Source organism: Colletes latitarsis, chromosome 8 (genome assembly GCF_051014445.1).
Source record: "Colletes latitarsis isolate SP2378_abdomen chromosome 8, iyColLati1, whole genome shotgun sequence".
Lineage (NCBI taxonomy): Eukaryota > Metazoa > Arthropoda > Insecta > Hymenoptera > Colletidae > Colletes > Colletes latitarsis.
The window spans coordinates 20,621,662-20,636,301 of record NC_135141.1 but is presented as its reverse complement, the minus strand read 5'-3'; the positions used below and the strand labels follow the sequence as shown (position 1 = coordinate 20,636,301).

General features: G+C 39.7%; 1 protein-coding gene across 3 annotated transcripts in view; it reads left to right on the top strand.

Moving 5' to 3' along the window:
* The window catches only part of N (neurogenic locus Notch protein), a 427,418-nt gene that overhangs the window by 169,097 nt on the left and 243,681 nt on the right, over positions 1–14,640 (top strand). The window contains exon 1 of one of the 3 annotated variants that reach the window (XM_076770844.1): positions 12,690–14,223. The exons of the other annotated variants lie outside the window; for them this stretch is intronic. Coding sequence (XP_076626959.1) covers positions 14,174–14,223 — 50 coding nt within the window. The 5' untranslated portion in view covers positions 12,690–14,173. Of the gene's footprint in view, positions 1–12,689; positions 14,224–14,640 lie in introns of those variants that run through there. 3 annotated transcript variants of the gene reach the window in all.

The window sequence follows — 14,640 nt, the reverse complement described above, 5'->3', positions numbered from 1 at the left end:
ATCAATTCTGCGAATAAACTGGCATGTTCGCGTCGCAACGAAACTGTCGCGGACCAGAGTCCTCGCGTGGCCCCATGACAAGTCGTTCCGTAGAAACTTTTTAACAAGAATTCGAGGCATCAGCGTGTCGGATTAATCCTCGAGACGCGCTGTTAGAATCCCAGAGGACAGTGTCCGATAGGAGGATCGCCGGTGCGTCAAGCGCGGTTGACATCCTCGCGGCTCGCAATTCCGCGGCAAGATCTGGCCGCGGGATTAAGATTCAGAACGATTGTCACGCGATTTAGCTCGATATAAACTGGGCCCTGAAGGTAGTTGCGAGGATGACGTCCGAATGGATTACGAGCTGCTCGCATACACGCGACGCGTGCATGTCGGAGGATGTGTGTCCGCCGTTTGTTACACTGAAACCCGCCCTCGTTCGGGGATAACACGCGACGCACGGTCGACTGGCAACAGGGATCCATAGATCTGGTCGGATGTGGTCGCGTAAGTCGGTGGAATTCGAAGACCAAACGGCGACAAACTGGGATTAATCCACACGTGGATGTCTCCGTTGTTAGATCGTTACCCAGATTGGCGGATTATTAATCACCATCTGTTCTACAAAGTCGGGGATAAAAAGTCTAAAAAATTCATCTTTCGATAAAATTTTCAACGAAATTTCATCACCGATTCGTGGACGATTGTTAGTAAAGATCTGTTCCTAGAACGAAACGCGAGACTGGGTTTACGGATTCCTCTTTTCGCGATCTCATGGAGCGCGTTTGCTTCGTCATACTCGGAATAAACACGATTCACGTGTATCGACAGGGTTAAATCGAATGCGTGAGAGACAGTGATGATTAATGGTGCGAAACCACGTCGATCGGGATCGAGCTGTCAAGGTTGAATTCCGTTACACTACTTCGAAGAATCGACAATGTAAATGAGCCTCCCATTCGTTGCTCCACATTTTCACGGACAGGATCGAGGGAAGCCCGTAAGTTTCGCGCGATCCGGCAATACGGTTCAAACTTGGCTTTCGACGCTGTCGCTAAAAGGAATAATTGATGGCTTAATGCTATCGTTGGCCAACGACTGTTTAATTATCGTTGCGTCACGTCGGTCGCGCGTCTGCTATTTATAATCCCACGGAACACCGTAGGCGTCGGGATGATAATCGCTCGATCGTTTGAACCGGCAACAAGGTCTACCAGGTTTTTCAGCCGCTCGTGGATCATTGATATATCACGTCATTCGCGCGAATTCCGTGGACGATCGAAATGTTCTTCAAAACGGGGTTTTCAGGAGCAAAATTATCGCTAATATTTACACAAAAATCACATGGTGGATGCAAACCTATTTTGGATCTTCTTATGACGACAGTCTACTCATCAATCATAAGTAATAATAACAAATCATATATGGATCTCAGAATTTCATAAATAGAATGATTATTTATACTAACTCCATATATGCAAAAACAGATATAATTGAATAGTCTTTAAGAAGTAAATATTATCGATGTAGAAAGTGTTGTATAATGTGTATTCAATCCACAATATCGAAGAGAACATTAAAATTAAAATATTTCCCAAACTGATAATTTTTTACCATAAATAAGTTAATACATTTTTCTCAAGAATATCAAAATGCATCAACCAATGCAATAAAAAGTACATGCTCCCATGTAAAAAAACGTCTTAGTCTAGAACTATCACGTGTAGTGTACATTAATTGTTTTGTTAACTTTTATAAACGATAATATTTTCTCTAAGGATTTTTCTCGGGAATAAATAAATAATAATAAATTCCAATCTTTTATTCTAGTACAAGGAAAATACAAATAAATTTGAATACAAATTTTTCTATTATATTCCACTAATTTTTTGGACCTTTTTTTAACAACTTGTACGTATAATGCAACTTGCAAAGGAGGCTTCAAAGGCGATAATATTTTTTTCCTAAGAATTTTTCCCGCGAATAAATAATAATAAATACTAATCTTCCATCGAACTACAAGGAAAATACGAATAAATTTAAACACAAATTTTTGTAGTATATTTTACCAATATCTTAGACGTTTTTTTATCAATTTGTATGTATAATGCAACTTGCACAGGCTTCAGAATGAATTAAACTCGTAGGTTGAGGACTCTAATTCGGAAGGAACGGGGTGTACGGTCAGGCATCCCTTTCCTCGTTCACGTGAGAACGAAATTTTCGCGAACAACAGCGCGTCCAACGGGGAAGTTGATCGTCGAGAATCGTCTGACATAACGATTATCGAGTCCAACCAATTCAGGCAATTACGACGGTGGGAAAGCGCCCTGTGCTGGTGTTCCATTAGCCGCGTTAATCCGGCGTTATACTCCTTACTTTACTCGCTGTGCATCCGTTTACGTCATGGCTCCCGGACAGACAACACCCGACGCGGAATTAATTGTTGCTCGAGTGCACGATTAAAGCTGCAAATTGGGAATTCTGCCACGGTCGAAAAACTGCGACAGGAGGAGCATCAGCGCGAGAAACTCTCAAATTACAACTACGGTTGGACCAATAACTGAGACGTTCTCCTGCAATATTTAACCAGCTATTGTTGCGATCGTTTAGATAGTGTAAACTGAGTTTGCGTTGTTTTTTATTTATCTATTGAGCATTTGAAACCGTACATACAGGTTGTAAAAATCTAAAGAGATATTATTATTTGGCTTCTTCTTTAGCTTGCATTGGAATTGTTGGTTTCACAGTCTGAATTGGATGTGATGCAATTGTGTCTTCAGTGCATTCGAGCAAGAATTTTACTTTGGCCAAATAGCAAATTGTAACTAGTTTTAAGGAAGACGAGTATACTCGTCGTAACACAGTTGCCATTTCTTAATTGGTTAAATGATATGCGTAATGCTTGGATTTAGGATAGTCTATTCGACAGATAAGTCTTTGTTTGTATTGTTTTTTATTTATCTATTGAGCATTTGAAACCGTACATACAGGTTGTAAAAATCTAAAGAGATATTATTATTTGGCTTCTTCTTTAGCTTGCATTGGAATTGTTGGTTTTACAGTCTGAATTGGATGTGATGCAATTGTGTCTTCAGTGCATTCCAGCAAGAATTTTACTTTGGCCAAATAGCAAATTGTAACTAGCTTTAAGGAAGACGAGTATACTCGTCGTAACACAGTTGCCATTTCTTAATTGGTTAAATGATATGCGTAATGCTTGGATTTAGGATAGTCTATTCGACAGATAAGTCTTTGTTTGTGTTGTTTTTTATTTAACTATTGAGTATTTGAAACCATACATACAGGTTGTAAAAATTTAAAGAGATATTATTACTTGGCTTCTTCTTTAGCTTGTATTGGAATTGTTGGTTTTGCAGTCTGAATTGGATGTGATCCAATTGTGTCTTCAATGCATTCCAGCAAGAATTTTACTTTGGCCAAATAGCAAATTGTAACTAGCTTTAAGGAAGACGAGTATACTCGTCGTAACACAGTTGCCATTTCTTAATTGGTTAAATGATATGCGTAATGCTTGGATTTAGGATAGTCTATTCGACAGATAAGTCTTTGTTTGTGTTGTTTTTTATTTAACTATTGAGTATTTGAAACCATACATACAGGTTGTAAAAATTTAAAGAGATATTATTACTTGGCTTCTTCTTTAGCTTGTATTGGAATTGTTGGTTTTGCAGTCTGAATTGGATGTGATCCAATTGTGTCTTCAATGCATTCCAGCAAGAATTTTACTTTGGCCAAATAGCAAATTGTAACTAGCTTTAAGGAAGACGAGTATACTCGTCGTAACACAGTTGTCATTTCTTAATTGGTTAAATGATATGCGTAATGCTTGGATTTAGGATAGTCTATTCGACAGATAAGTCTTTGTTTGCGTTGTTTTTTATTTATCTATTCAGTATTTGAAACCGTACATACAGGTTGTAAAAATCTAAAAAGATATTATTATTTGGCTTCTTCTTTAGCTTGCATTGGAATTGTTAGTTTTGCAGTCTGAATTGGATGTGATCCAATTGTGTCTTAAATGCATTCCAGCAAGAATTTTACTTTGGTCAAATAGCAAATTGTAACTAGCTTTAAGGAAGACGAGTATACTCGTCGTAACACAGTTGTCATTTCTTAATTGGTTAAATGATATGCGTAATGCTTGGATTTAGGATAGTCTGTTCGTGCACAGATAAGTCTTTGTTTTGTATGAAATATATGAGATTTTTTTCCAACGAATAACGGATGATTTATATTTTTTTTTGTTACGCGACATTTTGATCCAGATAAGAATTTTGCCCGTCTTTTCCGCGGAATGGACTCGGTTTTTGTTTCGCGGTATGCATAAAAGCGTAACGGAGTCTCTGATGTATAATCAATGAGATGATCTAGATGGTCGTTTAAAACAATGTTACGTAGCAGTCCCGCGCGAAAGGCAAATGATAATGCGCGGGAACCGGAATATCCTTGCGACATCCGCCGGTGTTTATCATAACGCGTGGATCATTTTCCTGCAATTTTCATCGACGTTAACCGTCGGCTTGCGCAACGTAATCGATTCCATAGGCGATATACAATTCAAAAACAGGCTTTTCCCCTTTCAAAGTTGATTAATGTTCTTTGGAAACCTACAACAATTATTTGTAATAATTTACTGTAAATAAAATGGCAGAATAATCTCCATTGGAGGTTGAAGCTGCGTTAAAATGAAAAAAAAGTTGCACAGAAAGCTTTGGAGTCGATTAACCACTTTAATCAATTGTTACCGTCTCGATCATGTGAAGTCTTCAGAACGAGAAGTAACAATTTTAAATGAAAAATACTTGTTGTAAAACGATAACAAGATCAAATATTGTAAACTGGAAACTGGACTCGATCGTATAAAAAAAAGAAAAAAACTTATTACGTGAATAAGTAACGTTGTACAAAACACAGATTAATTTAAAAAAAGGAGAATACTAGACAAAATCAGTTTGTTTTTAAAGATAAATGTATAGAAGAATTACCATGGTTGGTCGTACCATTCTATCAAAATGATGAATCTGAAAAAATCCTATTTTAAAAAGACTTATTACGTGAATAAGTCACGTTGGACAAAACACAGATTAATTTAAACAAAGAAGAATACTAGACAAAGACAAGTTATTTTACAAAATAAATGTATACAAGAATTATTCATTAGTCGTACTATTCTATTAAAATTATGAATCCAAAAGAATCCTATTTTAAAAAGACACATTACGTGAATAAGTAACGTTGGACAGAGCACAAGTTTAAAAAAAGAAGAATACTAGACAAAAAGAATTTATTTTAAAAAATAAATGTATACAAGAATTACTAGTTAGTCGTGCCATTCTATTAAAATTCTGTATCTAAAGGAATCCTATTTTAAAATTCCGACAAACACGTTTTACCGGACATATTTGAGAATTTCGACATGAAGTTGCGTCACGCGTAAATCATCCCGCGCAAAAGTAAGAAACAAAGTTCCAAAAAGGAACGAGCATCGCGTACTTGAATTATCGTTACGTTTTATACGAGATCGGATAATTGGTGTCCCGGGAGAGTGGTATTTTTGTTTTCTCCAATCGACCAGGAACGTCGTTTCGCCGCCTAATGTAAAATTCCACCGTAATACCGGAGGGTACACGTCACGAAGCCGTAATCGAGCAATGCGTATCAATAGCTGAGGACGGGAAGGTTATTATTAACCGGTAGTGTACTTAATATTCCGCGCGAGAATGTTTTCATCGTGGAACATAATAGCCTCGTAAAGACGATCGAGAACGAGCGTTTCGAGGCCTGACTTTTCTCCCTCCGATGATCGACCATCGTTCCAATTTCTGGATCAATTAAATCGACGAATAATATTTAAGTATACTCGTCAATTTTGTTCGTATCCTACTCACGACTAAATTTTGGGGGGTTTCAGCTAGCTAGTCTCTCGATTTTTCGAGCTGTTTCGTCCTGGATCGATCCTCTCCTCTGGTCGACGAAACAAGCGACTTTTTCTGGCGGCGGTCCTTTTCTATCGTTCTCGAAGGACCCCTTGAAAAATGGACGACGATTGTTCTTCTGGTCCCCGTGTTCCTCTTCCCCTTCGTGGAAGACGATCGTTCTTCCACGGTGGCTTTTATTCCGCTCGGGCCGCGGACCGACGCTGCACGAAATAGCTGGACGTCGAAACGAATGGCGAAATTATGCCGCGGCCAATCGTACGCCCGGTTCTGTCCCGGTCGCGGCGTAAAAACCGTCTCCGGACTAGATACGCGCCGTGGGGAGATCCCGTGGATCGCGTCCCCGTCGATCGTTTTGCTCCACGTTTCTTCCGTCCTTCGAGGACGAGAATAAAAGGGAGCAGAGACTCGCCGCGTCGCGCTCGATGATAACGAGTCCCCGAGTTCCGATCGACGATCGTGACAAACTGCGATCGATTCGTCCTCGTGGACCCGGTCCCATTAGTTTCGTGACCGGGGCCCGTCTTTTTTGGATTTGTCGCGCGTGCCATCGGCTCCTTTCTTATCGGCGGTTTTGCACGTACGATTGCGCGTTGCCCCGAAATGACTTCATTTCTACGTCGCGTACGCCATCACTGAGGCTTCTATCCTTGAAAAAGTTGGAATAATAAATTTATAAATAGTATTTTTAGTCGTGAAACGATTACACGATGAAAAGGTATCCAATTCTTTGCACTCTTAACGCTCATAATTATTAGATTTGTACGGAATATCGGCCATATTGGATTTGGTGAAATTCCTGTTGAAGGATGTTATTTTTAGTAGACCCTGATGAGTTGTTAATACGAAACGGAGCCAAAATTTCAATATTCAAATTTTTTTCAGAAGATATAAATTAATACCATGTCAGTCATTTGCAAACAAAATTGGCACGACTCAAAAGTTGTAAATTCGATAAAAGGAGCAAAAGAAACAATTTCACGATATTATTGGATTGTTGCATAAAAGACGAATTTTTAATGCATTCACTGTCCGGTCTCTCAACGTCGTATCCAATAGCATAGTGATATAACCCATATGTGAGTCATAGACAGTGAACTTGTTAAGGGATACCTTCAACGTCCTCAAAGGGCAAAGCAACCCTGAAGCATCCAAAAATAGGTGGATTTTGGAATTATTTTCCATAGGCAATTTACTAAACTACATCTTCAAATTTTTTTAGAAGATATAAATTAATAACCATGTTAGTCATTTGCAAAAAAATTTACATGACTCAAAAATTGCAAATTTTATAAAACAAGCAAAAAAAACATGTTTAAGGTTTGGCTATCATTCAGGGAATTTAAAATAATTGTCTGTAGCGGTTGTATCGAAAAATAATTTAGCAACTCAACGAAATAAAATTTATAATAATAAAATGTATTTGGTAAATGAGAAGAAACTCTTTAGCGTAGAGATAGTATTTTTAGTCATGAAACGATTATATGATAAAAAAATATCCAATATTAACGTTCACAATTACTAGATTTATTTTATTATTATGTCGACCATATTACATGCAGAGAAATTCCTATTGAAGAAGGACTTTCTGCTTGACACTGTCGAAGTTAACACGAAACAAAGCCAAAATTTCAGAGCATTCTTGTAAAATATTTAACAATATAGAATCCCGTAAGAGAAAATCGTTCCCGCGTTTAGTTTTCTTTTTACGTACTCGAGACGCGGTAATTTCGATGCTTGGAACACGTTCGGTGTCGGCGAAGGCTTTCGAACACTGAGGTCTTAATTGCCAGTAGAATTTTAATGTCCATCGCCTGCCTAATTAATTAGGCGACCGAAAAGTAGTTGCTGTAAAAGAAGAAGCACGATCTGCAATCTATAGAGGCAACTCTTTGCACTCGATAATTATTTCAACACATTGTTCGCACCGACTCTATTATTAAAAATAGAACTTTCCGGAACAAGGTTATTATTATAATTTTTGCCGTGGAAAGAAAAAACGCTATTTATAACCGTATCAATTTAGTAATCATATTTTATTCAATTCGAGTGAAAACAGTTATATCAATATTTTCCAAACTGAGACTAATACGGCGCCATTTTTCTTTTGAAGTTGAGATATCGTACGATCCAAGAAAGTCGCAAAATACAAATTCTTAATCTAGAAAGATACAAGTAACCTAATAATCGCTTCTACTAAATCTTCCAATATATTTTGAATCAAGTAATTTTAAAACCGCTACGTTAAACTGTTTTCGTGTTTACGCGTATCAAAGCAACGGTTCTACGTTTGCGTTTCGCCGACGGCGCGAAATGTCCAATAAAATCTGGTCGAATAATATACGGGGCGTGTTTTCTGCTGTGATATTTGGCGGTAAATTTCCGAATTTGTCGAAACACGAGGGACGAGCGGAGTACGGGGCCTCAAGTCCCGGGCGATGATTCGTTTTGGACTTTTATCGTGAGCCACGGGGAAGCGCGTGTTCAACGCCAAGAGCATCGCATGCGTCGACCGTTCGAAAGTCGGGTTCCCAACTGGTTCCCGGATCACTTCTGACATATTTTCTTCTCCACGGACTGCCGAGCTGAAACTTCCTCGTGTCGTGGGCCGCCGTCCGAGGCATCCAATATGAATCATATAACGGAGACACATAAACATCAACGTGCCTAACCCTTCGGCGTGCTCGACTGGCCGGGAATCAAATGGCTTTGGGACCGCGTGCTTTATACCCGGTACGTGTCTTCTCGATACCTGCAGAGTCGACGGACAACCTTCGAGACAATGGTCGTATTCGTAACGAAAACACCCACCGCGATATTATTAGGTCGTTGCGTACAAGACGAATTTTTAAACGAAACTGTCAACGTCCTCGAAAGGTGACCCTGAAGCGCCCAAAAATAAACGGATTTTGGAATTATTTTCCATAGGCAATTTACCAAACGAAATATTCAAATTTTAAAAGATAAATGATCGTGTCACTCATTTACAAAAAAAAATGACACGACTCAAAAGTAGCAAATTTGATAAAAGATGCAAAAGAAACTTAATTTAAGTATTCGTCATACGAGACGAATTTTTAACGCATTCAATTCCATACTGCTGTGACCCGTATGTAGATCATAGACAGTGAACGTATTAAGGGAAACATTCAAAGTTCTTAAAGGATAATGCAACCTTGTAGTATTAAAAAATAAATGGATTTTAGAATTATTTTCCATAGACAATTTACTAAACTAAATGTTCAATTTTTTTTTTTAAATTTAAACTAATGACCATGTTTTTCATTTACAAAAAAAGTGACACAACTCAAAACTTGCAAAAGAAGCAAAAGAAACTTAATTTAAGGTTTGACTATTACATCCATCATGATATTATTAGATCGTTGCATACGAGACGAATTTTTAACGCATTCAATTCCATACTGCTGTGACCCGTATGTAGATCATAGACAGTGAACGTATTAAGGGAAACATTCAAAGTCCTTAAAGGACAATGCAACCCTGTAGTATTAAAAAATAAATGGATTTTAGAATTATTTTCCATAGACAATTTACTAAACTAAATGTTCAATTTTTTTTTTAAATTTAAACTAATGACCATGTTTTTTATTTACAAAAAAAGTGACACAACTCAAAACTTGCAAAAGAAGCAAAAGAAACTTAATTTAAGGTTTGACTATTACATCCATCATGATATTATTAGATCGTTGCATACGAGACGAATTTTTAACGCATTCAATAGCATACTGCTGTGACCCGTATATAGATCATAGACAGTGAACGTATTAAGGGAAACATTCAAAGTTCTTAAAGGACAATGCAACCTTGTAGTATTAAAAAATAAATGGATTTTAGAATTATTTTCCATAGACAATTTACTAAACTAAATGTTCAATTTTTTTTTTAAATTTAAACTAATGACCATGTTTTTTATTTACAAAAAAAGTGACACAACTCAAAACTTGCAAAAGAAGCAAAAGAAACTTAATTTAAGGTTTGACTATTACATCCATCATGATATTATTAGATCGTTGCATACGAGACGAATTTTTAACGCATTCAATAGCATACTGCTGTGACCCGTATATAGATCATAGACAGTGAACGTATTAAGGGAAACATTCAAAGTTCTTAAAGGACAATGCAACCTTGTAGTATTAAAAAATAAATGGATTTTAGAATTATTTTCCATAGACAATTTACTAAACTAAATGTTCAATTTTTTTTTTTAAATTTAAACTAATGACCATGTTTTTCATTTACAAAAAAAGTGACACAACTCAAAACTTGCAAAAGAAGCAAAAGAAACTTAATTTAAGGTTTGACTACTACATCTATCACGATATTATTAGATCGTTGCATACGAGACGAATTTTTAACGCATTCAATTCTATACTGCTGTGACCCGTATGCGGATCATAGACAGTAAACGTATTAAGGGAAACATTCAAAGTCCTTAAAGGACAATGCAACCCTGTAGCATTAAAAAATAAATGGATTTTAGAATTATTTTCCATAGACAATTTACTAAACTAAATGTTCAATTTTTTTTTTAAATTTAAACTAATGACCATGTTTTTCATTTACAAAAAAAGTGACACAACTCAAAACTTGCAAAAGAAGCAAAAGAAACTTAATTTAAGGTTTGACTATTACATCCATCATGATATTATTAGATCGTTGCATACGAGACGAATTTTTAACGCATTCAATAGCATACTGCTGTGACCCGTATGTGAATCATAGACAGTAAACGTATTAACGTAAACTTTCAACGCTCTCAAAGGGCGACGCAAACCTGAAGCGTCCAAAAATATGCAGAGTTTAGAATTATTCTCCACAGACAATTTATTAAACTAAATGTTCAAATTTATTTTAGAAGATATAAACCAATGACCATGTTACTTATTTACAAAAAAAGTGACACGACTCAAAAGTAGCAAATTTGATAAAAAAAACATAATTTAAGGTTTGACTATTACATCCATCATGATATTATTAGATCGTTGCATACGAGACGAATTTTTAACGCATTCAATAGCATACTGCTGTGACCCGTATGTGGATCATAGACAGTGAACGTATTAAGGGAAACATTCAAAATCCTTAAAGGGCAATGCAACCCTGAAGCGTCCAAAAATATGCAAACTTTAGAATTACTCTCCACAGACAATTTATTAAACTAAACGTTCAAATTTATTTTCGAAAATATAAACTCATTTACAAAAAAAGTGGCACAACTCAAAACTTGCAAAAGAAACATAATTTAAGGTTTGCCTATCACTCGGAGAATTTAAAAGAATTACCCGCAGCACTTGTAACAAAAAATAATTTATCAACTCCACGAAATGGCAATATCCAACGTCTCCATACGCGACTTAATGAAATCGTCTCCCGTTTCAACCGCAGCAATTCGGTTTTACGACCACACGAGGCTTGCGAAACCCTGGTTTTCGATTTAAATATTCCGAGGAAGTGTACGTGTGCCACGCCTTTTACCGAACGGAGCTAGAAATTTATTCGTGGCGTATTGTTCGCTCCGACGGCGCTGTTTTCCATAAAGTAAGTGGAGCGAATTTCGCGTTCTCGCTGGACCATTCAGGCCGCGATAATCTACGTGCGATCGGAGACTCTCGAGAAATCGAATGTATCGAAAATCATTCGTGGCCGTCGATGCGGAATAATGGATTAGACGGGGGAGAATTTGTTAAGCGTGGGTCGGGTCAGGGTGCTCGAGGGTCGTCGCCCGGTTTGGTCAAAGTGTCCTGCGGGGAAGGGAGGGCCCGGATCATCCCCTCGCACTCGGAAAACCCTAATCGTCGGGTCTGCAAGATGCCCGCGAGCGGTGCCCGTTCGACACAACGCGTGTAAACAAGTGAAAATTAAATGTAAAAATTGCCCACCTCCGGTTTGTTGTCCGATCCTCCTAAGCGGCCCGGTCAACACCGATTTAATCGAAATCTTCGTGCTTCTGGCACGCTTGCGCCTCTGGTTTGTTTGCTCGACGCATAAATATTCATACGAAGGGATTAGCGAGATTTCTCGAGCTTCGAGCGACTCCCACGTACGCAATCGATACGTCAAGATGGGACTACAATTATGAGACGCCGGTTTACCATATCTAGAAACGTTACTCAAACATTTACAAAGTATCGTCGTTCAGCGTAAAACAGAGATCTCTTCGCGTATGCTTTTCCGCATCGTCGGTAACGATGCACAATTAGCGTGTGTCGCGACAAAAATGTAGGAGACGCGTAACAAATTTCGTCTCCCCCGGCGTATACATGCAAGAAATATCGTGTAACTATCGAATTAGCAAAATTCTTGCATACTATCGACGAAGGCGGAGGGATAGGGGCAGAGACCCGAGATGCACGCAATGATTCCGCATCGTTTCTACGACCTAGGGTCCTAGGTGGTAGCTGAAACGAGAGAATCTTATGCGACTTACGCGGGCGAGAACGGGACGACGCGATACGTAGTCGAAGACTAACGATGGGTGACGGAACGAGCCGAGGGGCCTATGGTTAACAAGCGCGAGCGAGAAAGGGACGGATGAGGTTAGGGGACGCGACGAAAAGGGACGGGAAACGAAGTCGCGGCAGCCCAACGGGGGGGAATCGACTGTGACGCTGGCGGAGAGGGTCACTGTTGACGGTGGCGCCCTCTGAACGGCTCAGGCTAGAAGGTAAGGTTAGTCTGTCGCCAGTCGTCCGAGGACGATACACGTTCTGTTCGCGTCTCTGCCGATTACCCTTTCGGTCCACCACCGACCGTGGAAAATACGCGCGAAAAACAGGTGGCAACGCGAGGTGACATTCTGCAGTGGTTTCGACGGTGTTTCGAAAGCGACTGCGGCGAACTTTACGCGTTGAGTAGTTTCGTATTTTCGGTTTCGCGTGGTTTTCGCGGCGGCGTGGCCCGGAGAAGACACCGGCAAGCGTGGCGTTACGTGGGTTTCGATAATCGTGCATCGTGTTTCGACGTTGTCGTGTGCTTCGTTGTAACGGCGGGAGAACAAGTCGCCGCGAGGAAACGCGTGTCGTACGAATAAGGTTAGATTCGGTGCGATGCGTTCGAAAATTCGCACCTTGACAGAAGCTCGATGGTGAGGCTGAGATTTGGCAACGTCTGGTGCCCCTCCGGTCAACCGTCATGGGTAGCTCGTCGGCGATTCGACGTAACACAGGATAGAGGCAATTTGAGCGAATTTAAGAGAGTTTAAAGCACGCTCGGCGTATTGTCACCCGGAACGGATCGACGTTGGAACGATCGCGGACGGATTCTGGTTACGTGCGCTGCGGACGATTCCTGGCGTCGAAGCGAAAACCCACGGCGTCGCGACGAAAAGCGACGCGAACGAGCGTGAGAAAAGAGCGCGGGTACGTTCCTCTCCGCGGGCGAGGGACGGCTTGGAGATATACACTTACGCTGGTTCGCTCGACCGTCATGCTCTCTGTGTTCCGTGAACGCTGTTTGCTTTTCTCCCCCGAACGTTGACGTATAGTTTATTTTGTTGCACGCTTCGCATAGTTTATTTGACTATCACGATCCTCTCGCGACAGTGTCCTCGCTCGATGGTCCGCGATACTCGATAATACGTTTTCGCGTCGGAAGTTTTTCGAGGACCGTGGAACGGTTGGAACGATTATGCACGAAGCGATCGCGCGGAACGTTATGGACCGACGATCGTTCCAATTTTTAACGGCACATTAATTTCAATTAATCCCGCGCGTTCAACGTTTCCCCCTCGACGCGTCGCGCGAAACGTGGAATACGAGAGAACTTTTAAGATGGTTACGTCGAGGATGTCGTACGCGTCGCAGGAAGGAAAACGCCATACGCCCGTGACACCGTCGTGCCGGTGATAAATCTACGGATTCGGGCTGAAAAAGGCCAGCGTCCGCCAGAGGCCGCCATTTCTCGTCGTGCGGTTATTTTTTTTTTTATACTCGTTGCATCAACGACTAATTCAGTTTTGTGATACCGAAAACCAGTGCAATTTGCCCAGCTTGTGAACTTGTGAATTTATTCCCATGTACCGTGTGAACGTCAGTGTGAGGTGTAACGTGGTTTTTGTTTTATTTCGCTCGTGATCGTTAACGGTAAAATAGAAGGCAGTCGGTTTGATAGTTGTGATTCTCGAAAATGGAGTAAACACTCGGCGAGTTCCTGTCAAAATATGAGGAGAGCGTTCTTCCGTGACCCGAGGGAATCGATTTCGTGCGAAAATGTATCTCACGCGTGTGTTCTTGTTACTTCTGCTGGCAGCGAGCTTGAGGTGCGTTTTATTCACAATTAACATAAATACGTTTGCAAGAGTTTACCATAAATCCTTACGGTTCGATCTTAATTACTATGTGGCGGATACGAACACGATTCTCGGTTGGATGAAAAACGAAGCAAAATTACGATCTGAATTACACGTTCAATTTGCGTTTCACTTTGGGAGTATAACAGTTGGAACGATTCGATGAACATTTTTAACATTTTTATTCATCTATAATATTATTCGCATAACACGTTCGGTTCGTCCCGTGGTCGCAATCGATGACTGCATTTTTATTCTGAATCGTTTTCGTGTTCTGATTGTCTCTGATCGTTTTGTCCTCGCCGAATTAATTTTTCTGTTGGATTATTAATGATCCTATTAACAGCGCTTGCATCTTGTGTTTAATCGGCGTTAATTATCGCCCGA